Source organism: Camelina sativa, chromosome 10, assembly GCF_030686135.1.
Source record: "Camelina sativa cultivar CO46 ecotype springtype chromosome 10, ASM3068613v1".
NCBI classification, from domain to species: domain Eukaryota; kingdom Viridiplantae; phylum Streptophyta; class Magnoliopsida; order Brassicales; family Brassicaceae; genus Camelina; species Camelina sativa.
In genome coordinates, this window is record NC_141889.1 from 11,986,869 (window position 1) to 12,010,899 (window position 24,031).

Genomic DNA, 24,031 nt, shown 5'->3' on the forward strand with positions numbered 1-24,031 from the left:
TAACAAAAATGTGTTTGTCGTTGATCTTTTTTCATTAAACCTCAAAAATTAACTCAAACAACATCAAATCAAGGTCTTACGATATTAATCTTTCCTCCTTAGACCCAAAAATAAAATTTTTACTGAAACATTATCAAATCACCTATAAAATCATACACAAAAACATGTTTTACAACATAAGAGATGTAAAACAGAAAGAGAGATAAATAAGATATTTTCAAGATATTAAAAAATCAAATATATCATATTTAATAATACTTAAATCTATAATTTTAATAGAGTTTAAATATTTATAATATTTTAAAATTTAGATGTAGTTTAAATATTTATAACATTCAATATTTTTAGAGTTAAATATTAATGATACTTAAACTTTTGATAGAGTTTAAATATTTATAATATTTTAAACTTTCTATGGGGATATTTATAATATTTTTAAATATTCTATAAATTTTAAATATTTATAATATTTGAACCTTTTAAAAGATTCAATAATTATAATACTTTAAAATTTTATTTTTAAAGTTTGGACGCATGATAAATTAAGCTTTCTGCTCATTCGTAGTTGGAGCATATTAATCTTATGTATAATGGTTCTCAACCATTGTCTAAAATTTTCTAGCCGAGGTGGGATGTTGGACATACACTTACTTATATGTATTTAATATAGATTTTTTTTCATAATTTCAAAAATGTTAAATATTGAGATGTGTGATTTCAATTGGTCGTTTTCAAAATGTTAATATAGAAAATCCTGAAAATTTTTTAAAAATGTCAATTAGTGATATGTCGAATCCCTAAAGGTTGTTTAAAATCCTATGTGGACAGCCTTAGAAGCTTATAGCTCCTACTTTTATTTAGTATAGATTAACTTAATACATTTACTAAAGTTTTTGATGAATAATTTTTTATATAGTATCTTATTATATAAACCTTAGTTTTCAAAGTTATTAATTCATATAATCGATACATGTGTCAAATATATCAATAATATTTTGACATGTGTGAAAAAATAATTATTTAATAGTTACAAGAAAATTATAAAATCCTAATAAATAAAGGATTACAATTAATATTTTTGAAAGTACATAAAACCAAAGGTAATCTATTATATCACTAATTATAATAGGAAATTTATCTATTAAATTAATAATTTCAATAGAAAAATCTATGCAATTAATAAGGAAAATATTTGCTATTTAATTGCAATTATTATTTATTGTAATCATATAGTAAAAATAAATTTATGCAAAAAGTGATTAAAGTATGAAATGTTTTAATGTGTTAAAATTAGTGATTAACATATGTACATATGTTTCCAAAACATTTCCAATTCCTAATTTTTGAAAAAACCGTTTCCTGTTTCCGAAACGTTTCGTTTCCGCGTATCCGTTTCCTTTTCCATGCAACCTAGCTTATGAGATTACAAAATATGAAACAAATATATTTAACATATGGTTACTTTTTCAAATATGAGATAAAATTAGTTTTCAGTTTTTTTTTTTGAGAATTATGTTTTATTAATTTTTAGTTTTTATAAAATATTAAGTAAGGTATAATTTGATAATCGTCCTCGTCATTCTTCTCTAGGGTTTCCCATGTTTATATATATATATCAGAGTATACACTCGCCGCCTCTCTGTAGATTTGGCGTTCTCAACGAAACTCTGGGTAATAATTCTCTTTCTGTTTGTTTAATGCATTTCAACATTTTTTAACATTTTTCATCGCATCTCTTTCATCTCTTGTCCTCAAAAATTTCTGCATTGATGGTTTAAGGCTTCTCAACGAAATTACGTATCCAGTTATGATTATGGTATGTTTCCATGACTGAGTCTTTAAATTATTGAATTTGCGAAATCATTTTTCCTTATTACTGCAATTACAATAGGAACTTGATCAAAGAAAATAAATGATCTATTTGGCAAACTAGTCATTGTTGCTAATATAAGTGTAGATTCATCACTCTTGGGATCCATGTGAAATCGTGTTGACTAGTAAATTTTATGTACCTCATATATAATTCTTTGAGTCCTAAAATGTTGCTATTTGTGTTTATCTCTCTTTTTCCCAGGAGTTGGATTTGAGTTTTGATGGTGCTTGCGAATATTATTTGGGTGATCACATTAATCCGCTAGTATGAATTCACTGCGAAGCGCCTTGAGTTTTTGCCTGTTCGTCAGACTCTTTCTAGTCAAGAGCTCTTGAACATTACTCCCAAGGAGTTTCTTGTCATTCTTTTCCAAAAGTTGAATAACAGGACCATTGGTCCATTGGAATCGAAGTTCTTTATGGGGATGATACCATTAATGATCGATCAAAGGTTTTGATTAATAAATTTAGGTGACAAGGTTATTAGTTTAGAAGGTTCAAAATACTATTAGACTGATAGGTGATTTTGTTTTAGAAGATACTCTCCATGGAAAAAGAGTAATTAAGAGAAAAAAAATTCATTCATTTGTAGATATTTTTGGTATTGGTGTATTATGTTCATGTATTTTTTATAAAAAAAAAATCCTATAATTCAATTACATAATACAACAACATAAAGAGGTAAAGGAATTCTTCAAAATAATACGTTTTGTTTTTCAAAAATACCATATATTTTTTTCTTAAAACACAAAAAATAAATAAATTGACTTTTAAGGATGTATGATCTATTTCTTTTAGGTTTGTGTTTACTTTATATATTTGGAGATCACTTGATGACATATGAAATCAAAAATATTAAAATGATATTACAATTTTTTTCCCCCAACATTTATTGATTATTTTCTAAGCATTTTTCATCGCAGCGGTGAGCACGGTTAGAACGTAACCTCACCCTCGAAAGGATGACTTGACTTAATCATCACTAAACGCTATAAGATGTTTAGTTTGTAGTTTTATTTTAGCAACATAGATCTAAATAATTCTTATTATTCAAAAGTTTTACTCGTTGAACAGTAGTTTGATGTCATAAATGGAATTGAATTCCAAAACTATCTTTATGTGATATGAATGTTCAACACTAGATATCACCCTTGTCATGATGTTTTTTCTGTACAAAATTTTCTTTGAGATTATTGGTATTTTGAAAGATATTCGTTGATAATCATAAATATAAAATAGTTAGAATTTTTCCCGGTCAATAGATTCATGAAATCTGATTTTTTGTTGGGGATGATACCACTAAAGGATCAAAGCAAGGGTTTGATTAATAAATCTAGGTGATAGTGATTATTGGTTTGAAATATTCAAAATACTATTTATATTTGATTGTTGATTTTGTTTTAAAATATACTACCCATAGTATAAGAGTATTTAAGAGAAGAAAAAATAATCATTCATTTGTAGACATTTTTTTTTGGTATTGGTGTATTTATGTTCATGTATTTCTTATAAACGAAAATCCTATAAATCAATTATATAATACAAGAACATAAAAGAGGTAGAAAAATTCCTCAAAATACCAAGTTTTGTTTTTGAAAAATAAAACAAATATTTCCAAAAATACCACTTTATACCAAAAATAAAAAATTGACTTTTAAGGATGCATAATTTATTTATTTTAGGTTTGAGTTTACTATCTATAATTGGAGTATGAGATCAAAAATATTAAAATGATCATTACTATTTTGATATCATTTTTCGTTGTATAAAAAAATTCTAAAATATGATTTGAAATAAGAGGTTTAGTCTATAATAATAAACAAGCCAATATTCTTAAATTCATCGATGTAGAATCAATGTGTGGGTTCAACTAGTACAAGTAAGAGAGGAGGAATACATATAGATGAAAACAAAAAATTGACCAACTTATTTAAGATGCTTAAATATAAATTAATTTTTTCTTTGATTTATTTTTTTCTTTTTCAAAACTATATATATATATATATATATATATATAGAATTTGAATCACGAGCATCATAATCTCTTGTTTTGATGGAAAGGGGGATATGAGATTTTAGTCCTTTACAATTTTGAGTTATAACCTTTGTAAAATTGTTAACTCAAAACATTATTCAACATCATGGAAATTTCCATGAGTTAAGATGGGGTAAGTTGAGTGATCTTTTTTTTTCTAATTAAAAAAATAAAATTCAGTTATATAATACAAAAATTATTGTTTTTGTTTTGATTTAATTCATATATCAATAAATTTTTTTTTACTGTTTTTCTTTTATTTAATAACTTTTTAATTAGTTCTATTATATTTTTCCTAAATTATTATTTTTATTATCATTTGAAATGAAAATAGACATAGACCTAAATATGATAAGATTGTAAATATTATGGCATGCATGTAGTTAATTTTTTAATTTGCAATGTAACAAAAAAGTTTAGTTAAATTTGTGTATATTAAAATTATTTTATTATTTATATACTTTTATTTATTTATTTTTCTATAATTTTATAATATATTTACTAATATTTTTAATAATTATAATCAAATAATACATACTGCAACATCTACCACAAAAATGTCACCAATAATTTTGATAAAATTAATAAATCATAATTTTACTGCGATCTATTACATCAAACTGCTATTTTTACCACATAATTTTTACTGCAACTTACATCAAATTATAATATTTTCTGCAATTCAACTTCAATAAATCATATTATCAATTCAACTTAAATAAATCATGTTACCAATAAGAGCCAACATCATCATGATTAATTTATTTTCACATATTTGAGAATTTTTAATAACTTAATGGGCGTGATGTGTTTCTTGATTAAGGCCCGTTAAATACTATTTGCGACTCTGTATTCTGTTGACGTGGCAATTTGATACATATTATTATTATTAACTTTTCGTCATCTTAATGAACCAAACGCCAATCAAGGGTTGTCACGTAATCAATCTTAAAGGACGATGACGTGGTGAAAAGCATAACTACTACTTCTACTTTCTATTAATTCCTAAATTGGGTAGTTAAATTATTTTTGTTGACATTTCGACCTTAGCGAACAATTTGGCGGTGGTTTTGATTTTTTTTTTTTTTTCCTAGGTGAGGTGAGGTCGGCGATAAACGATGGCGGATGAGAGATTTAACCGGAAGAATCCGGCGGTGAAGAGGATTTTGCAAGAGGTTAAGGAGATGCAAGCTAATCCTTCTGATGATTTCATGTCTCTTCCCCTCGAGGTACGACATATTTCGAAACACCTTCCTCATTTCCTCCTTCTCTTATCTCTCCATGTTTGATCTCACGAAATTTTATCATCTCTGTAGTAGTATCCATGTTTCAATTTGAACTAAGGTTAATCAGAGTTTATGTGGCCCGATTTGAATTATGCGTTTTGTATTGATTAGCTCCATATATTGTTTCTTCTATTCATTTCATTCATTAGCCTTTCAGATTGTAATTTGAAAGTTTTTGGTATGCTTTTATCAATGGTTGTTTTGTAATGTTATTGTTCAATCTTGTGCTGTTCAAATAGTTACCTTTGGTTGCTTTATATGTGCTAACTTCAGGAGAATATATTTGAGTGGCAATTCGCGATCCGAGGTCCTGGTGATACTGAATTTGAAGGTGGGATTTATCATGGGAGGATTCAGTTGCCTTCAGACTATCCTTTCAAACCTCCTTCATTCATGTTATTGACCGTAAAGATTCATTTTTTTCTCTCTTCTTTAGCGTCTCAAAGGAGACTATATATATCTCTAATGAATCTTTCTTTGTCCTCTTGTTTTCAGCCTAGTGGTCGTTTTGAAACCAATACCAAGATTTGCTTGAGCATCTCTGATTACCATCCTGAGCATTGGCAACCATCATGGAGTGGTAATGTCACAAACTCTTAAAGTGGACCTTTTTCAACTATGAAAGACTGAACTAAACAATTTAACTAAGGCTGATTTGAACAGTTTAAAGCATTTGTATCATTAGAAACTTCGATCATGATTTTGTTCTTGTTTATTTGTAGTTCGGACTGCTTTAGTGGCTCTCATTGCGTTCATGCCTTCAAACCCTAATGGAGCTCTAGGCTCAGTAGATTATCCAAAGGAGGAGAGACGTTCACTTGCCACTAAGTCACGCGAGACACCACCCAAATATGGTTCTCCTGAGCGTCAAAAATTAATTGATGAGGTACTCCACTAGATCACCCTTCTTGTAGAGCAATGTTTGAATTTTTTGATTTACTAGGCACATTATTCAGATAGAGAAATGTGATTCTGGCTACATATTTAGAATGCTTTTGATTATTTGAACCAATAAATTGGATATGTGGATATACTTTGTTTTTAATAAACGACATAGAGAGCTCTTGATCAGCTTGAGCGACAAATTGCTCTGCATATTGTTCATCGTAAACGGGTTTAGGTTACTAATGATGTGTTTAGAATGCAAAATTGTGATGCCATTTCTCATTAGAAATTTGTTAGATATATTGATCCTAAGATGCTACAATAACTATTGTTGATCTTGAAGCAAAATAAACATATTAAAGGAATCTTTGAAAGATAGTAACTTCAAAAGACACAATTGCTAGTACTATTATTATCAACCAAAAGTAGTGTCAAGAATCTCATTTGATTTTAATATTATTGACTACTTGTTTACAATGTTGACACGGTTAAACATGGCTAATTTGGAATCCTGTCATAACATTATTTGATCTTGTCCTTTGATTGATATACGCAGATTCATCAATATATGCTCAGCAAGACACCATCTGCTCCAAACCCTAATCCTCAGGAATGCAACAAAACGCCTTTGGTTTATTCAGACAATCAGTCCCAGACCAAGCCACAGGACTCTGCAAGGGTTATATCAGAATCTGATACAATGGTTGAAGAGAGGGTAGTTGATCAGATCGCTGAAGAGGCAGCTCAGACGGTTTTTCCAGAAGTGAATGCAGCTGTAGAGGTTGCAGAGGGAGATAGCAGAGGAAGCGGCTTGGTGAGGCAGCAGGAGAGACGTGCATCTGTTGTCAGGACAGCTCAAAGACCGGGTGATGATAGGTTGTTCACTTGGGCGGCGGTTGGACTCACGATCGCGATTGTGGTTCTCCTGCTGAAGAAATTCGTAAGATCAAGTGGTTATGGCGCCGTGTTTATGGATGAGTCGTGAACGCTGAACTCATACTGGGAGATGGTCTAAGAAAATAAAAGCATCAAAAGTGGAAGTGTTTATATATCATATACGACTGAGAAATGGGGAAATAAGTAATTAATTAGTTTATGTTAAGGTATTATGATTATGTGTTGATAACTCTTGTTAGATGAATGTGTCATGTAAACGCATTGGACCCGTTCCCAAAGCTATACTCCACGTCACAAACTCAAAACTTGTTTTATATTTGTAAAATACAGAAAGTAATCATGGATACGTAGCACAAACATTTATAATGCTTTGCGTCTACACCTAGATGGCTAGATCTATCCCTAATCGAGATGCCACATTATTGGTAGAGATTTAGTGATGCAATAAAGTATGAACACTTCTTCATACTTTTAACTCTGAGATGATCAAGTTATCAGCCGTTGCAACTCAAATACTCGGCATCTGTTTTGTCCACTTTAAACTTTGGGTTCCCTTCTTTGTAAGAACTTTGGTAAAGTAGAGATAGATTGAGCAGAACTTGATTTGATATTAGATACACCACCCTTGGGAACTCTCACAAGTCACAACCATAGGCCCACTGCCCACATATATCGATCTCCTCCTCTAGTAGTCCCTCGTGCGCCTACACTAGCCGGGATATTCCAGAAAAACCCCACATGATCTCGGTCCCTCTTAAAACACAGACATAGAGAGTTCAAAAAATTACGCCGAAATGTAATCTTAATCTGGGTTAATTTGATAATAAAACAAGATTTGGGGGTTTTAAAGAAACTTTGATAAGTAAAGGAGCAAAGAAAAGAAACCGACACCAGCGTCTTCTTAAACCTTTCACGCTCCCTCACTGCCTCTTATTCTTCGTTTTAATTGGCTTTGAGAGAGCCCAAAGTAAATTTCAAATTGGTTTCTGTTTTTATCAGTTTGAGAAAAAAAACTTTGCTCGTTAAGCTATAGACCGTGATAAGTCCAAGCTTCTCAAATTCCTTACCATAATTTTATCAGGATATCAGTTTCAAATTTTAAGCATAATTACGCAAATTTGGTCTTCTCAGGTCCGAATCCGATAATTAACGACGATGTTCTTCGTCTCTCATTGTAATTCTTCGAAATTTTAGAGACGAATAACTGAGAAAAATGGTCTCCGGAGGCGGTAGCAAAACCAACGGCGGAGAAGCAGCTTCGTCAAGTCATTGCGTCAATCGTAGTAGCCGCCACACCAGCGGAGAACAAGCTCAGTCTTCGACAAGCACATTTGCATCACACATGGGCTCGTTCCATACCTTTTCCTCTGAGGTACGCTTGCGAGTTTCTTATGCAGGCCTTTGGCTTACAGCTAAACATGGAATTGTAGTTAGCTTTGCAGGTGTCTGAAAAGCGCGTTCTGAGAATGCAGACGCTGTTATGCGATATGTTACTGCGTGATTCACTAGCGGGGATTGGCATGTGTTTGTACCGGGGATTGCACAACTTAAACAAATAAAGATTTTGTGGAAAAGAGCATGCAAATTCTTTTATTAATTGGGGAAAACGTGAGATCGTCACTTGAAACAAGTCGGGATCGAACTCGTTAGTTCACAAGCGAACTAGCAAGCTAAAAGTGACGAACTGAAAATAGGAATAAATTATACGAAAGACAATAACAGTTTTCGATGCAAAGTGTTGCTCTTTAGGTATTGTTCGCTCGTCCGGCTCCTGATCCCAATAAATGCTTTCTCCCTTTATAGGAGACTGTTAACCTAGAGTTTCCTAGGGTTCCCGATACGAATTGTCGAGATTGCCCTCTGCGGAAAATGAATGGCTTTCTCACAATCTTGTTGGGCTGAAATTAGAATTAACTTGTCTTGTTGGGCCGAGTGGCATATTGGGTACAACCCATATCCAACAATAGTCCCCCCCTTAGTCCGGAGAGCGGCAATTCTTCTGCGATCATTGGGCATACTTTAAATTGGCCGTAATATGCCTGCTCGGCACAGATCGTTTCGGGTTGCTTTCGAGAAGAGATTGCTACAGTGACTTTTCCGTTAACTCCAGGCTCGTCTTCCGAGAGACACTCGGGATATCCACTGGTCTGAAATCTTGAGTGCGATATTCGATGAATTTCCGGAAAAGAGCAGATCGTAGATCGAGGTGACGGATTTCGACAGTAAAATTTTCGTTTTATTTACTTATTTATGTCTCCCCATCTTCTCCTTTTTCTTCACTTCCTCCTCTCCATAAAAAGGTAATTTTCTCTCTCAATCCTTTTATTTTTATGTTTTTACTTCTTTCTCTCTCTATTTTTCTCTCCCCTTTGTTTGGTCACATATCCTTGAAGCCCTAGCAGCCGCCGCCGAGCGAGCTTCTCATGGGGAGATCGCCGATGGTCGGCGGTCGGCGAGGCTGTTCGGTTAGGGATCGGCACAATGCCGATACAGGGAGAGATGGAAGTCGCCGTGCTGGCTCGGGCTTGAGTGGGTTTGAAGGTCATCAGATCGAGCTGGTTTTCGAGGGCGGCAGAGAGAACGAGGTCGGCAATGGGATGGTCGGAGATCGGTGCCGTATGGATTCCGTGAATCCGGCTGAGAGAGGCGGAGCATTTGAGTCTAGTCGATCAGCGGAGATCGGCGGATTAGATCGAGAGGGTTCCGGGTTGAATGGTGTGGTCGGCGCTTTTCTGCCGAGAGTGGCTGGATCTGGTGAGTTCGGCGTGGGAGATCTCGGATCTTGGCCTAGCGTCAGTGAGATCGGGATGAGAGATCTCAGAGGTCGGCAATCTGTCGGCGAGATCGGGATGAGAGATCTCGGAGGTCGGCAATCTGTCGGCGAGATCAGGATGAGAGGTCTCGGTTCTCGGCCTAGCGCCCGTGAGATCGGTGTGAGAGGTCTCGGTTCTTGGCCGTCACGCGATAGGACTCTAAACGAGAGAGATTGGCGAGGGGGTATGAACGAGGTCGGCACAGATGGCATGCCCGAGGTCGGCATAGGAGACGAACCGGAGATCGACATGGTTGAGGGCACTGCGACCACTCGTCGAATTGGTGAGATCGGCAGTCTCGCGAGCAGGATGTCAGCTCGGTGAATGGGTGCTCCTGAGGTCGGCGCAGTTAGTCGCTGGGTTGAGGTCGGTTCCGATCTCATGGTGGGTGGTCGCGAGGTCGATTCTGACGATGGTGATGCCGATCTCATGGTGGGTGGTCGCGAGGTCGGCATTTCGTGCAGAAAGGAAGGTCATCCTTCGACGAGCTCCCAAGTTCTAACGTATACGCGTGGTAAAACTCTTGCGGGAATCCAGCGTGCTTTTTCCGAAGAGTTTGCGGCTTATAAAGACGTTTTCGATGATGTTAGCGTCGGTATTGGAGCAGAGTGTGAAGGTTTGGATAGTTTGGCCAACGACTATAATTTTGCTGATATTCTCGAGTTCAGCGAAGATAGCGACAGTGGTTCTGATGGGAGTCCTATGGACGTTGTCCTGGCCTAGGATACTGGTCCACGTTCGGCTGTTTTGGGTCTTAGTGCTGCGTCGATTGGTGCCAATCTTTCATCCAGTCCGGCCGATCATGGTCCTTCGTTGTGCACATCGGATACTATTGCTGAGATGGCGCGGTGGTGTAGGATGCCCGAGGGATTGATTTTCCGGGTTCCTGAGTTTCACGAACGTCCTTGGACGCCTCCAACAGGTTTCATCTCGCTTTTTGAGCATTACTTTACTGAATGCGGTCTTTGGTTCCCTTTACCGAAATTTTTGATACGTTATTGTGCGAGGCGTAGGATTGCCATTTCTCAGCTTTCTGTGGGAGGTATCCGTAATGCGGTCGGTTTGGCGATACTTGGTACCAATTGTGGTGTAGAGGTTGACGTGCATTTTCTAGAGGAAGCCACCAAGTTCACAAAAGTTAGAGGTAGTCCGGGATACTTCTATACCAGCGCTAAATCGGGTCATCAGATAGTCATCGGGGCTGAAAAGAAGATTCGTCATTGGCAACGTTATGTTTTCTTTGTCAAGCGGGACGAGATTTCGGTTGATGATCTCGATGTGTTTTGTGCTACTGAGTGGAACATGTTTCCCGGTAGCTTCATAGTTTCTCACTCATACTTGTTTGATTGCTACTAACTGGTTTCTGACCCTTTAATTGTTTTTGTTGGTGTTTGCAGAGCCTGTCGTCCACTTGCTCGCTCATCCTCCAGGTTTTTTCGTTAATCTCAGACAGATCCAAACACTAGGGGCGCTCAATTGGCCTTCGATTACTCAGAGATCTCGTGAGTTTCCTGCTTATTCTGTTGTATCGATTGTTGCTCTCCTTGATGGTTATTGGGTCGTCACACTTTTGTTTTCCTTTTTAGGTCTACCTCGTTTAGGGATGGGAAAAGTTAACACTCGTCTTCCTCGATACGCTGATCAGTTCAAGAAAACTGTTGATGCTGGGTCCTTTTCCCGCGCTGCCGACACTGAGGTTGTCGATCCGTCAGCTGGCGGAGGTGCCGATCTGCGAGTTGCAGGAGATGTGATATTGGCGGAGGTGGCCGCTGCCCGTGCCGACAAAAGAGCTGCCAAGGTTCTTGTTGTTGTTCTGCGTGCGCAGAAGTCACGTGGTGACGCTTCTGATGCCCTAGCGATCGTTGTCGCTGATTCTTGGCGTCTTACTCCTGAGCCCGACACCACTGAGATTGATGATTCGTTCTCCTTTTCTTACAAGACGAAGGATGAGTTGTTCATCAACAACGCTGCTGCTTGTGGTGAGCTCGCTAGCAAGGTTTGCGGCTCTTTCGACCCGCTTCCCTCTGTGGGTTCTCTCTATGATCCTGAGCTGTATCGATCGTGGGCTCGGAAACACTTCCAAGTTGGCATTTCTCTTTATGTTCTTGATTGAATTTTTCCAATTATTATCTTGATTCCTTATTTCTTGCATTTCAGGATGGTGGTGGTGTGAACCGCATGGTCGTCTCGTACGAGCGTCGCATTGCCGAGCTAGAGAAGCAACTTGCTGATTCTCGCACTTCTGAACCGTCGAGGAGATCGGGTGAGGAGCTTCATCACGATCTTGAAAAAGAGCGGGGGGTTTCTGCCGTTCTTACGAAGCAAACTGCCGGTTTCAGGAAGCAGGTGGCCGATCTCAAGGCTTCTCTTGACGCTTCCCGCTCTCGTCTCGAGCAGTTTGAGGTCGATCACGCATTTCAGAAGGCGCAGTTGCAACAGCTGCAAGCGGAGCGACAGGGCGTCGATGTCAAGATTGCTGGCTACAGGTATCGTATTGAGAGGATGAGGGAGCATATTATTGACAACAGAGCGGCGCAAGAGTCTCTTCTGACTTTGAGCCAGGTGACCGACACCTGTGACTGTCTTCAGGGGCTGGTGAAGGGTGGTACGGTCATTCCGTCGAAGACTTTGCTCGGTTTGGAGGTTGATGCGAAGATGTGGGAGGAAAAGGTCCTTGGTTTCGAGATCACCGACGTTTTGGACAGCGACCTCGAGGCTCTTCCAAAGACTAAGATCGTTCCTGCGAATCTTCAGGCGGCGGAGGTTCCCGCGACCGTAAGAGAGGAGGTCTTCATGGCAGGGACGCCTACGGCCTCGGACGCTCAGGTTGCTGCCGAGCAGTGACTTGCTTTTGTTTTGTTGTGCTATTAGAACCTATTCCCGTTTTGTAGCGGATGTTGAGCCGTTTAGGCGCTGTATTTTCTTTTTGGACCTTTGCATTATGACTGGACTTGCTTTATGTGTTGTCCTCTGATTTTATGATATATGTTCATCATTATATGGATGTGTTTTTCGAGAATTGCTATATTGGTCGCTTCGCCTCGAAAATCGTACTATTTGTTCTATAAATTAGTCTTCAAGTTGCTCATTTCTCATCATCCTCCTTTCTTGTTTTTAAGATAAACCTCTCCTCTTGATTTTAGAGTAGTTGAGATCGGTCATATGCATGTGACAACGAGGTCGGCGTGGCTGAGGAGGGCGCGAGAGCGGCTCTCTATGAGATCTGGTTACGTAGTTCGTTCCGAGATGGAGTTTTATCGTGCTTGGATCCAGAGGTTGAGAGCTTACATTCTCGCTACGCGTCGAAAGTTCGAGCGTCATTTCTGGTTTCATCGTGTTGACGGAATTATCAGATATCTTGAAACTATGATCGACGAGGGGTTCTTGGTTCCGAAATGGAGAAGGGATCGTTTGTTAGATGAGCGCTTTCGTCGTGAGGCGTCATTAGCTGAGGTGGAGATTCCCGTCCTTGAAGCGGGCGATCTCAAGCCTATTGGGAGCAGGCCCTTCGAAGGTCGACCCGAGCTTGATACTTGTCGGATTCGGGTTGACATATTGCGTCGTTACATTATTCAGCTATAGTGTACGGACCATTTCTTCATTGAAAGCAACCATGCTGAGGGGATTCGCTCGTATCTCGAGGAGATGGTTGCTAGGGGTGCGAATGTCCCGATGGACACGCTAGAAAGTCTGCGGAGGGAGTGCCAGTTCTGGCACGTGAAGATCGGCGAGCTTGAGTTTGATGAACCCACCAATGCTGATCTGGAAATTGAAGACTGAGTTTGCACTTGAGACTTGTTTGTTCTGTTAGTTTTTTGTGCCGAATGTGGCCTTTCGTATTTGGCTTTCGTTGCCTTGTCCTTGTGTGCTTTTGGATTATGGAATAAGAATGTTTTTGTGTTTTTCCTATCCTTGGTATCCAGTTGTACTTTACGGTGCAAGACGTCTCCTGGCTTATCCTATTACGTGTATCGAATACCAAATGTTTGGGGTGGTAGTCGAGATGAGCTCGTCGTACCTTTTAGGTGCGGCTCTGGTGTCCGGCTTACCCTGTGTGTGCCACGAGGTCGGCAAGAGAGTGCAAGTAAGAACTTGACTTATACAAACTTAACCGCCTGCTAGCTAAATGCGATCTGGGTCGGCTTATTTATGCGGATTATTTCACCGCTGCATCCATGAGGAACGCTTTTTAAATCGTTCCCTTGGCCAGAGGGTCGATGTAAGAGCTGGACATCTCGCAAAGACGGACTCGTTCGAGAGAGCTCATGTGTTTTGATGGGTTGAAACTTTTGTTTTTAATTTTTGGTATAGCTGTGCCTTGTGAAGGGCTGCCTACGTACCCTTAGAAAGGGATCAAGTCATTCGTAATTCATATTACAAAGGCGCGTTTTCCAATGGTAATAACGTTTAAGGTTGCCGGAATTCCATGAGCGAGGAATTGGTGTGCCATCCATGGAGAGCAGCTGGTAGACGCTGGGAGTGACAACCTTTGAAATCAGGTAAGGGCCCTCCCAATGAGCGCCCATTTTTCCTGCATTGAGCTCCGCAGTGTTCTCGAAGACCTTTCGGAGGACGAGATCGCCTTCGTCAAAGTGGCGTGGCTTCACCTTCTTGTTGTAATATTTAGCGGCTTGTTGTTGATAGTTCTGAATTCGAAGAAGTGCCTTGTCGCGTTCTTCTTCAAGAGTGTCGAGGGTATCGAGCATCATCTTAGTATTGAGAGTAGGATCGTGAACGAGCATTGAGCGTTGTAATGTCGGTACGCCAATTTCCTCTGGTGCAAGGGCTTCCATTCCATGCGCAAGGGAGAACGGTGTCCTTCATGTTGATCGGTGCGGGGAGGTTCGGTGTGACCATAGAACGCCATCTAGCTCGTCGGCCCAGAGACCTTTCTTATCTTCGAGTCGTTTTGTTAGTCCGTCAATGATGATCTTATTGGTCGCCTCAGCTTGTCCGTTGCCTTGTGGATAGCGGGGGGTCGACTTGCACAAACGGATTCTCCACTTCGCGCAAAAACCTTCGAATTGGAGCGAAGTGAACTGCGTGCCGTTATCGGTGACAAACTCATACGGAATTTCGTGCCTGCAAATGATGTTTTTCCACACAAATTTTTGGACTTCGTTTCTTCTGATTTTTGCATAGGCTTCGGCTTCAACCAATTTGGTGAAATAATCCGTCATAATAAGAATGTATTTCTTCTGACGGGACGCAGGGAGAGGTCCAACGATATCCATTGCCCACCTCATAAAGGGGTATGGTGGAGAGGTCGTTCTCAATAGTTCGGTTGGTGCGTGGATGATCGGAGCGTGGCGCTGACATTTCTCATCTAGCAACGAATTTTTCGCAGTTATCGTTCATGGTCAGCCAAAAATAACCATTAGTGCGTATGCGTTGTGCGAGCGCGCGACCTCCAAAGTGATTACCGCCGGAACCTTCGTGAACCTCCCGCATGACATCATTGATTTCTTTGGGACCAACGCCAGTCAAGAGTGCACCAGATTCTGTCCAACGTAAGACGTTGCCATCCAAGAGTGTGTAATGCGCGCAGCGAGTCCAAAGGCGTCGGGCCTCCCACTTGTCCGAGGGGACAATGCCGTCTGCGATAAAACAACGGATTTCTTCTTGCCAATCATGTGGTCATTCTTTGCGGGGTTCGGGATTAGGTTGGGCGTGCGACGATGGCGACGCTTGTTCTTGAGACAACGAAGTTTGTCCCTCTTCGATAGAAGCGGATCCTTGCTCGACCAAGCACTCAACATGTGTTAGTGGTTCACTTGGCGATGGTTCAATGACGAATAGCGTGAGAACGGAAGTGCCATTATCTGTTCTTTGTTTTTGGAGATTTGATCACTGAAGCTCTCATCTTCGATAATCTTTTTTTTCTTTTTTATTATCTTGATTGTTTCAAGAACACCTGTTGACGATAGCAAAGTTGGGGTATGCCAATTTTTTTTTTTTTTGGGGTCGGCGGTTCTGGACGGTTCGTCCTTGATGCCCTTTCTTTGTCTAACTCTATGTATCTGTTAGCACGGTGCAGTGCATCATCCAGAGTCAAAGGCTCATGTATTATGATGTCCTCCTTGAACCGGGAGCCGTGAGCGAGAGCATTACGGAGAGCTGATATTGCTGTGTCGTCAGCAATCGAGAGCTTCGAGACGATTCTTTTAAACCTCTCCATGAAGTCTCGGAGAGATTCGTTGTTCCGCTGGAACATGTTCCAGAGATCGACGTTCGAGGCACCTCGAATCATAAACGTAGAGTGATGTTGGAGAAAGGCGGTGGTCAGCTCGTGATAGCTCCCTATCGAGTTCAGCGGGAGCCGAGAGAACCACCCCTGAGCTTCGTGGGCTAGATTCTCGACGAATAGCTGGCAGCAGCCAGCTTCGTACTCTTCGTTGCTGAAATGAGTTCGGCTGATTGCAAAACTCATTGAAGTTAAAAACGGTTTCGGATCATCTAATCTGTTGTACGGGGTGAACTTGAACTTGTTTACGTAACGAACTTGAACGCGGGAGATCTGTGATGTAAACGGTGAGCGCTGGACTTCTTCGAGCACTCGATCAAGGTTGGGGGTAGAGCTCGTGGCTCGGTGGACTCTTGAAGATAGTTCGTGGACCATTTCCTCTAGGCGTCGTATGGTTTCATCTTCGAGATCGCCCTCAGACTGTCGGATCGGCAGTGTCGGAGTCGGCGGGTTTCCGCTCCTCTGGCCTTGGCCGTCTTGCTGCTCGTCATTTGGCTCCTCTCTACTGCGTCGATCAACGGATCCTACGATAATAGACGCCGGGCGGCGTCTGTGGTTGTCGTATCGGTCGTCCACCGATGGCTGTGGTGGGGGAGGATTCTCGTTCTCGCCGGCGGGGCTGCTGTCGTTTCGGCGCTCGCCCCTCCTTCGCTGGAGCTTGCTGATTTGGTTCTGCGAGGCCTCTTGTACGGCTGCAATCGCCTCGAGCCGTTCGTTTGTTCGTATTTTCTGGCCATCAAGACGATCGAGAATGACCTGCATCATATCATCGAGTCTGTTTCTCTTCATAGGTAAGGGGAGGGTGGCGTTGGGGAGAGTGGTAGCGTTGGGGAGAGTGGTAGCGTTGGTGAGAGCGGCAGTGAGGAGAGCGGCGGCGCTGGTGACCAGCTGGTCTGCGGCAGGTCCGGCTTCGGCGTGTGCAGCTATGAGAGGCTCAGAAGGCGCGTCGGGCGCTGGTGGAGAGATTGTGCTCGGCAGTGAGCCTTCGGTTGGGCTCGGCAGGGAGCCTTCGGTTGGGCTCGGCAAGGAGTTCGGTAGGGAGCTCAGCGGGGGAACTGTTCGTGTTCTCGTTCGCCCCCATCGCTGTTCCGTTGGCTGCTCTGTTACTTCGTTGAGGTTTTCGCCGGGGTTCGTCATGAGTCTTGAAACTTCGAGGAAGTGAGGATCGTCGGTCTTGATTCGTCAAAAGAAGCGCTTTACTCGGCCCCACGGTGGGCGCCAATTGTTTGTACCGGGGATTGCACAACTTAAACAAATAAAGATTTTGTGGGAAAGAGCAAGCAAATTCTTTTATTAATCGGGGAAAACGTGAGATCGTCACTTGAAACAAGTCGGGATCGAGCTCGTTAGTTCACAAGCGAACTAGCAAGCTAAAAGTGACGAACTGAAAATAGGAATGAATTATACGAAAGACAATAACAGTTTTCGATGCAAAGTATTACTCTTTAGGTATTGTCCGCCCGTCCGGCTCCTGATCCCAATAAATGCTTTCTCCTTTTATAGGAGACTGTTGACCTAGAGTTACCTAGGGTTCCCGATGCGAATTGTCGAGATTGCCCTCTGCGGAAAGTGAATGGCTTTCTCACAATCTTGTTGGGCTGAAATTAGAATTAACTTGTCTTGTTGGGGCGAGTGGCATATTGGGCACAGCCCATATCCAACAGGATGGTAGTCGCGTATATCACAAAAGGGACTTCCTTTTCTGGTTTCGGTCTCATACCGAGAAAAAAATCAAATGGGGAGGGGCTAAGCACCATCCAGAGGACAAAGATGATGGCCAGCGGATGCATCCAAGTTCTTCGTTCCAGGCTTTTCTCGAAGTTGTTAAGAGCCGCAGCCATGGGAAACTGCTGAAATGGACGCCATTCACTCGCTCCAGCTTATTCTAAGAGACTCTTTCAAAGAGTCTGAAGCAATGGACTCTAAAGCTGCTGCAGCTGGGGCGGTTCAGCCACATAAAGATTATATGGCAGATCAAGGGATGCAGGAGATCGGTGCAGTTGCGAGATAGATGGTTAGGCTGATTGAGACAGCGACTGTCCCTAGCTATATTTGCTGTGGATATTGACGGCTGCATCAATGGGTGGAACGACAAGATCGCGGAGCTGACCGGTCTCTCTGTTGAAAAAGCTATGGGAAAGTATCTGCTTCAAGATTTAATATACAAAGAGTACGAAGAAACAGTTGATAGGCTTCTTTCTTGTGCTTTAAAAGGTTTATGCAGTTCTTAAGACTTCCAATCTGTGCAGGGCTCTAACATGCAAATTCTTATAATGTCTTGCGTTTTCAATTATGCAGGAGATGAAGGCAAGAATGTGGAGGTCAAGCTGAGAACTTTTAGTCCTGAGCTGCAAGGGAAAGCGGTGTTTGTGGTTGTCAACTCATGCTCAAGTAAGGACTACTCAAACAACATCGTTGGGGTCTGCTTTGTTGGACAAGATGTAACTAGTCATAAAATTGTTATGGACAAGTTCATCAACATATAAGGCGATTACAAGGCCATCATCCATAGCACGAACCCTTTGATCCCTCCAATCTATGCAGCAGATGAGAAAACATGTTGCCTTGAGTGGAACACCGCAATGGAAAAGCTCACAGGCTGGCCTCGCAGCGAAGTGATTGGAAAAATGCTTGTTAAGGAAGTGTTTGGGAGCTGTTGCAGACTAAAGGGTCCTGATGCGTTAACTAAGTTCATGATCGCTTTGCACAACGCGATCGGTGGTCAAGAAACAGAAAAATTCTCATTCCAGTTCTTTGACCGCAATGGGAAATTCATCCAGGCTCTCCTGACTTTGAACAAACGGGTCAACCCAGATGGTCAAGTCACTGGGGCTTTCTGTTTCTTGCAGATACCAAGTCCCGAGCTGCAGCAAGCTCTAAAAGTCCAGAGGAGACAAGAGAGCGAATGCGTCTCGAGGAGGAAAGAGTTGGCTTACATTTTTCATGTTATAAAGAATCCATTGAGCGGATTGCGTTACACAAATTCATTGCTGGAAGCCACGGATTTAAACGAAGATCAGAACAAGCTTTCTGAAACATGTGTTTCATGGGAGAAGCAGATTTCAAAGATTGTAGGAGACATGGACGTCAAAAGCATTGAAGATGGGTGAGAGTTTTCATTCGTCTTTGTAAACACTTAATTGTTCTATAAAGCTTCATCGCACTACTAAACAAATAACCTCTATTTTTGCTCATCAGTTCATTTGTTCTAGAGAGAACAGAGTTCTTCATTGGCAGCGTCATTGACGCAGTGGTAAGCCAAGTCATGTTGGTAGTGAGAGAGAGAAATCTTCAGCTCATCCGTAACATTCCCAAGGAGATCAAATCCATGGCTGTCTACGATGATAATATAAGGATCCAACAGGTTCTGGCAGAATTTTTGCTAAGTATGGTCCGTTATGCACCCATGGAAGGCTCAGTGGAATTCCATTAACGCCCGAATCTTAAACAAATGGCTGACGGGTTCTCTGCTAAGTTCAGGTACCTTCATCATTCCTCTGTTGACTCTTTCTCTGAGATCAAAGATAAACGCGAATACATAGCTATAACCATCCATTGGATGATATTTTCTTTTTTCACAAATGTGACTGCTGCGGATAAATTTCAGTTTTTGCTAGCTATCCCGTATTAAGAAGCTTGTGACTCGGATAAACTAAAAAGTTAAAAACGCAGTCTTGACCAAGAGCGTTGTCAAATTTTAAAGCCTTATCAACGATTGATTAGCAAACAACAAACACTCTGACTCATTTTGTTAATGTATGTTAGAATGGCGTGTGCAGGGGAAGGTATACCGCCAGAGAAAGTGCAGGACATGTTCCATAGTAGCCGATGGACGAGTCCAGAAGGATTAGGGCTAAGCGTTTGCAGAAAGATTATGAAGCTGATGAACGGAGAGGTTCAGTACATAAGGGATTTCGAACGCTCTTATTTCCTAATCGTTATCGAACTCCCGGTTCTTCTGATGATGATGATGCCTTCTTAGTGATTGGCGGTGGAAGTTTTGACTCTGTTCCAGGTAGGTTTAGAAGGAACGGTGAGGTTATGCGGCCAGAAAAACGTAAGAGGAGTTATAGTTTACGTACACTGTATATATTTTTATAGTCTTATAGAATGTGATGGGAGCTCTTTTGATCATAATAATGTAATATAGAAATGGAAGACTGTTTTTGATTTGTGCAGATAACATTTGAGCGTCAGAGATATCAAATTTGTGCAGATCTCTGTTAATTTGCAAAATTTGCCAAGAAAATTACTGTATACGTTCATTTACTGTCCAAAATACTATATGCAGAGTTCAAATTTGAGCGAACTTCTTAGCCTTAGGGTACTTCGTTCTGTATTTTGAAGCTCTGTTTTATCAAATTCCAAGCTAACGGTTTTTAGTTGTAACTGAACCATTTTGTCAGATGTGTCGTAATTCCAACAAAAGCAAGAATTCAAGTCCAGGTAAGGTAAAACACTATTCATATTCTCGGCGAAACACCTTCTAAGCACCTTTGTTCATCATAGGTTTTTTAAAAATTGGTTATCCAATAAAAACTGCTAATAATGATGATCTCGGACTTGTTTGATGACATTTAGCTTCGACTTTAAAAACTTTTGGTACTATACATGTTTGGAAAGTCTATACACGTCAATCCAAATCGAACTGTGTAGCCATCACAGAATTTAATTGTCTCCCAAGAGACCAAACAAAATATCTCTTGACGACAACCTTTCTCGTTCGTAGTAAAACTAAAAAACTAAAAACAAATAATACTTTTAAAGTTATGTAAATAGTACTATATTTTAACCCGCGGTGTAACGCGGACATATAATTTCTATTATAATTTATATTTTATGTTGTATTTATTTGTTAAATATTGAATATTTTGTAAATAGAGTAATAACTAAATTTTCTAGTTGTTGTGCGGCTAAATATTTATATTATTTTTAACCCGCAATACACTTCATGACCATTTGTTTGTTATATTTAGTTTGTTTTGTTTAGGGTTTGAGATTATATTTTGATTTTTAATTATTATAACAAAAAATAAGGGATCTAAATATATAATCAGTAATTATACGCTGTGATTAAGTCACATTTTTCCTAATGATTTAATTATTTTATACAAGCTTAGTTAAATCAACTTGATTTTATGTCAAATATTCTAATATTAGTAGTATTGATAAATAATTAAATGAGAGTTTAACCCGTGTTAACACACATTTAATAATATTTTATTAATTTCAACATGTTCTCTTTATAACTCATCTACTATATAACCACATTATATAGTATTTTAGAATTTTTAAAATTTATATATTCGTAATAATTAAAATTTTTATGAAGTTTATATATGTTAATTAAATAATTGTCAATCGAAATTTTTCTTACGTTAAGAATCAAAGCTCACAAATTTTGGAAAACAAAATGGGAATCAAATTGTTTTTTTCTTTGTTTACGAAGGATTTAGATATATAATATCTTCAAAATACAACATAATGTATGGTTAAATATATGATAGTTTATATTTTCATATTGATTGCTGTTATTTTTTTAATTAAAATGAAATGTAAAATATTTAGGAAACAAAATCTGGAATAATATTAGTTTTGGAAATTTTTTAGGGGTTAATGTTGTAAATAACTTTTTAAATAAACAAAACTAAAAGGGCATAACACAAAATGTACTTCAAAAATGTTAATCTAGATTTTAAATTTATAGCAATACAATATTTAAAATTTGATACATTAATATTTTAGATGTCTTGAAATTTAAATAACTTTAAATAAAGCATAGTATACCTAAAAAAAAGCCAAAATTCTGATATTTATTTTGTGTAAGTCCTTATAGAAATAAGCATAAATATTCATATGCAGAAAAATTATAAGAAAAATATGTATATATATATATATATATAAAGTATATAATAATAATAATATGTATATAGTTTAGAAATTTACTGAAAATAACCACACAAAAAAAAAAAAACTCGATGGCTGATCGAGCAAAACAAAGAGGATCGACTGTATAATTCAGTTTATATGTTGATCGTTCTTCATATATATAGTTTTATTCGATGACATCGATTGCTCTTGATTACTTGGCCAACTGCTAGCCTTCAAAACTTCGGAAATCTACAAATATTTGAAACATACGTTTCAAAACAGTTGTAGCATTTTTTCATAATAAGAACGATCTTCACATGTGTTTACCCGTTCTCCATCGGTTATATAAACTAAACTTTGAGATTGCTGTAGTTTGTCTTGAAGTACTCGATCTAGTACATCTGGTATCCTTCTTGGATGATAGTAGACGCGCGTCTTTCCCGAATGACTTAATTTTTATAGTAACGAATAGGTAATTACTAACATAATCAGAATATCCGAAACAGAAGCAAACTAACTTATACGTGCTATGTAATTTATGTATGAAACTTACGCATGGACTTATTAACGGGACCGTCTTCATTGCAAGAAAGAAAAAGAAGATGAGAAATTAATACATAATCTGGTGGTTCAAGAAACCTTCATATTCATCTTGCAAAGTTTAAGGAAGATCCCAAATGGAAGAGGGCAACAAATTAAATGGTTTAAATTCCTGGACTCGTCTGAAACATATAAACATATATATGCAACAACAACAAAAAAAACGTAACTTCCCTAACATGTACTATATATTTTCTGCGTACATTAATGAGAATGTTGTAGTAGTTAAGCAATTCCTTCTTCATTTAGTACTCTGCGATTAGCTTTACCCCTCTGATAAAAACATATTGTATATATTCATATATTTACTCTATCATACCATATTTTATAACTAGTACTATTTTATATCTAATGAGATTTTGTTATGTATGATTAGTGGATGCCCATTAAAAATCCATTAGAAGTCCATTAGGTAAAACCTAATGCTTGTTCACCAAGTTGTATCCCTATATATAATATATTATGTTTAATGAATGAGATAAGCTTTCTCCTAAAATCTATTATTATAACACGTCATCAGCATGCTCTAACCTTAGCCGCCTAAAAAAAACCTAAATCTAAACCATATGTCTCTCATCGATGCCGTCTTCTTTTTCCGATGATGTCTCCGACCTTCAGCATCACTTATTCTCATCCCGTCATCAAGATAAAATTTGCTGTTGCAACATGAGTTGATGGACAAGCAATTGGTGGAGGCTAGGGTCTTTGTCTCTGAGTTCTTATGAATAATCTTCATGTTTATCGAGATAAGTACCATCTTCATGTTTTATGATTAGCAAACTAATAAGCATCGTATAGCTTCATCGTGAATAGCTTATAAAAAAATAATATATAAATATATATATTATATTTGTTGATGATACATATATGCATATTATACAGACGGAACGTGTATGTGTATTGTGCATATGTAATAAAGTAAATAATTTAATTATATTTCTTTGTAAAACTTTTTAGATTTTAAAATAAAATCTTTAAAGAACAAAGAAAAAAAAAACATTTAATAAGATATGATGCTTAATATTTATTCAGCGTTCATTATATGATTGTTTATAATGTTTATGATTTACTTTATTTGTTTAATCACAAATTTAAGTCTAATAATAATTAGATATAATAACATGATTTAAATCATATCTCCAACCCTCTTTAGTGATTATATTGAAAATTTAGTAATAAATTTTTAAATAATAATTATTGGTCATGTTTTCTTGAGATCACTTCTATAAGAAGGTCTAAGTCCAAGTATATGATCATAAAAATTCACTTATTTTTTAGAATAATGTAAAGAAAATAAATGACTAAAAGTCTATAAGAGAATATATACTAACAACTTAATTCCACTTATAACCAAGATTATAATAGAAGATAATATCATTTATGGAAAGATATTAGAAAATACATAATTTACTTGTCACAAAATATTGTTGTCATGTAGATACAATATAGTGAATATATTTTTAAAAATACAAATTTTGTTATCTGTGACTAGTAAAATTATGAGATGTTGATGAATCATCATGAATCA

General features: G+C 38.4%; 4 protein-coding genes across 6 annotated transcripts; 3 read left to right on the forward strand and 1 right to left on the reverse strand.

Moving 5' to 3' along the window:
- Positions 1 to 4,907: 4,907 nt before the first annotated feature.
- On the forward strand, positions 4,908 to 7,341 carry LOC104718751 (ubiquitin-conjugating enzyme E2 32). Of its 2 annotated transcripts, none has more exons than XM_010436557.3 (5): positions 4,908 to 5,136; positions 5,467 to 5,598; positions 5,689 to 5,773; positions 5,916 to 6,079; positions 6,635 to 7,341. In XM_010436557.3, the coding sequence occupies exons 1-5, from the start codon at positions 5,026 to 5,028 to the stop codon at positions 7,061 to 7,063; spliced, it is 921 nt and encodes a 306-aa protein (XP_010434859.1). In that variant the 5' UTR covers positions 4,908 to 5,025; the 3' UTR covers positions 7,064 to 7,341. The 2 variants fall into 2 exon arrangements, with proteins under 2 accessions (XP_010434859.1, XP_010434860.1); XM_010436558.2 differs by having other exon boundaries at positions 4,912 to 5,136; positions 5,467 to 5,524.
- Positions 7,342 to 7,907: 566 nt separating this feature from the next.
- LOC147936029 (uncharacterized) lies at positions 7,908 to 12,807 on the forward strand. The gene is made up of 2 exons (XM_087468384.1): positions 7,908 to 8,347; positions 11,946 to 12,807. The coding sequence occupies exons 1-2, from the start codon at positions 8,189 to 8,191 to the stop codon at positions 12,630 to 12,632; spliced, it is 846 nt and encodes a 281-aa protein (XP_087324510.1). The 5' UTR covers positions 7,908 to 8,188; the 3' UTR covers positions 12,633 to 12,807.
- Positions 12,808 to 14,146: 1,339 nt separating this feature from the next.
- Positions 14,147 to 14,581, reverse strand: LOC147936030 (uncharacterized). The gene has a single exon (XM_087468560.1). It carries the CDS (start codon positions 14,579 to 14,581, stop codon positions 14,147 to 14,149), a length of 435 nt encoding a protein of 144 aa, XP_087324686.1.
- Positions 14,582 to 17,749: 3,168 nt separating this feature from the next.
- On the forward strand, positions 17,750 to 20,202 carry LOC147936031 (phytochrome D-like). 2 transcript variants are annotated; one of them, XM_087468386.1, is made up of 4 exons: positions 17,750 to 18,246; positions 18,331 to 19,138; positions 19,231 to 19,512; positions 19,798 to 20,202. In XM_087468386.1, the coding sequence occupies exons 2-3, from the start codon at positions 18,615 to 18,617 to the stop codon at positions 19,463 to 19,465; spliced, it is 759 nt and encodes a 252-aa protein (XP_087324512.1). In that variant the 5' UTR covers positions 17,750 to 18,246; positions 18,331 to 18,614; the 3' UTR covers positions 19,466 to 19,512; positions 19,798 to 20,202. The 2 variants fall into 2 exon arrangements, with proteins under 2 accessions (XP_087324512.1, XP_087324511.1); XM_087468385.1 differs by lacking the exon at positions 17,750 to 18,246 and having other exon boundaries at positions 18,469 to 19,138; positions 19,812 to 20,202.
- Positions 20,203 to 24,031: the final 3,829 nt, after the last annotated feature.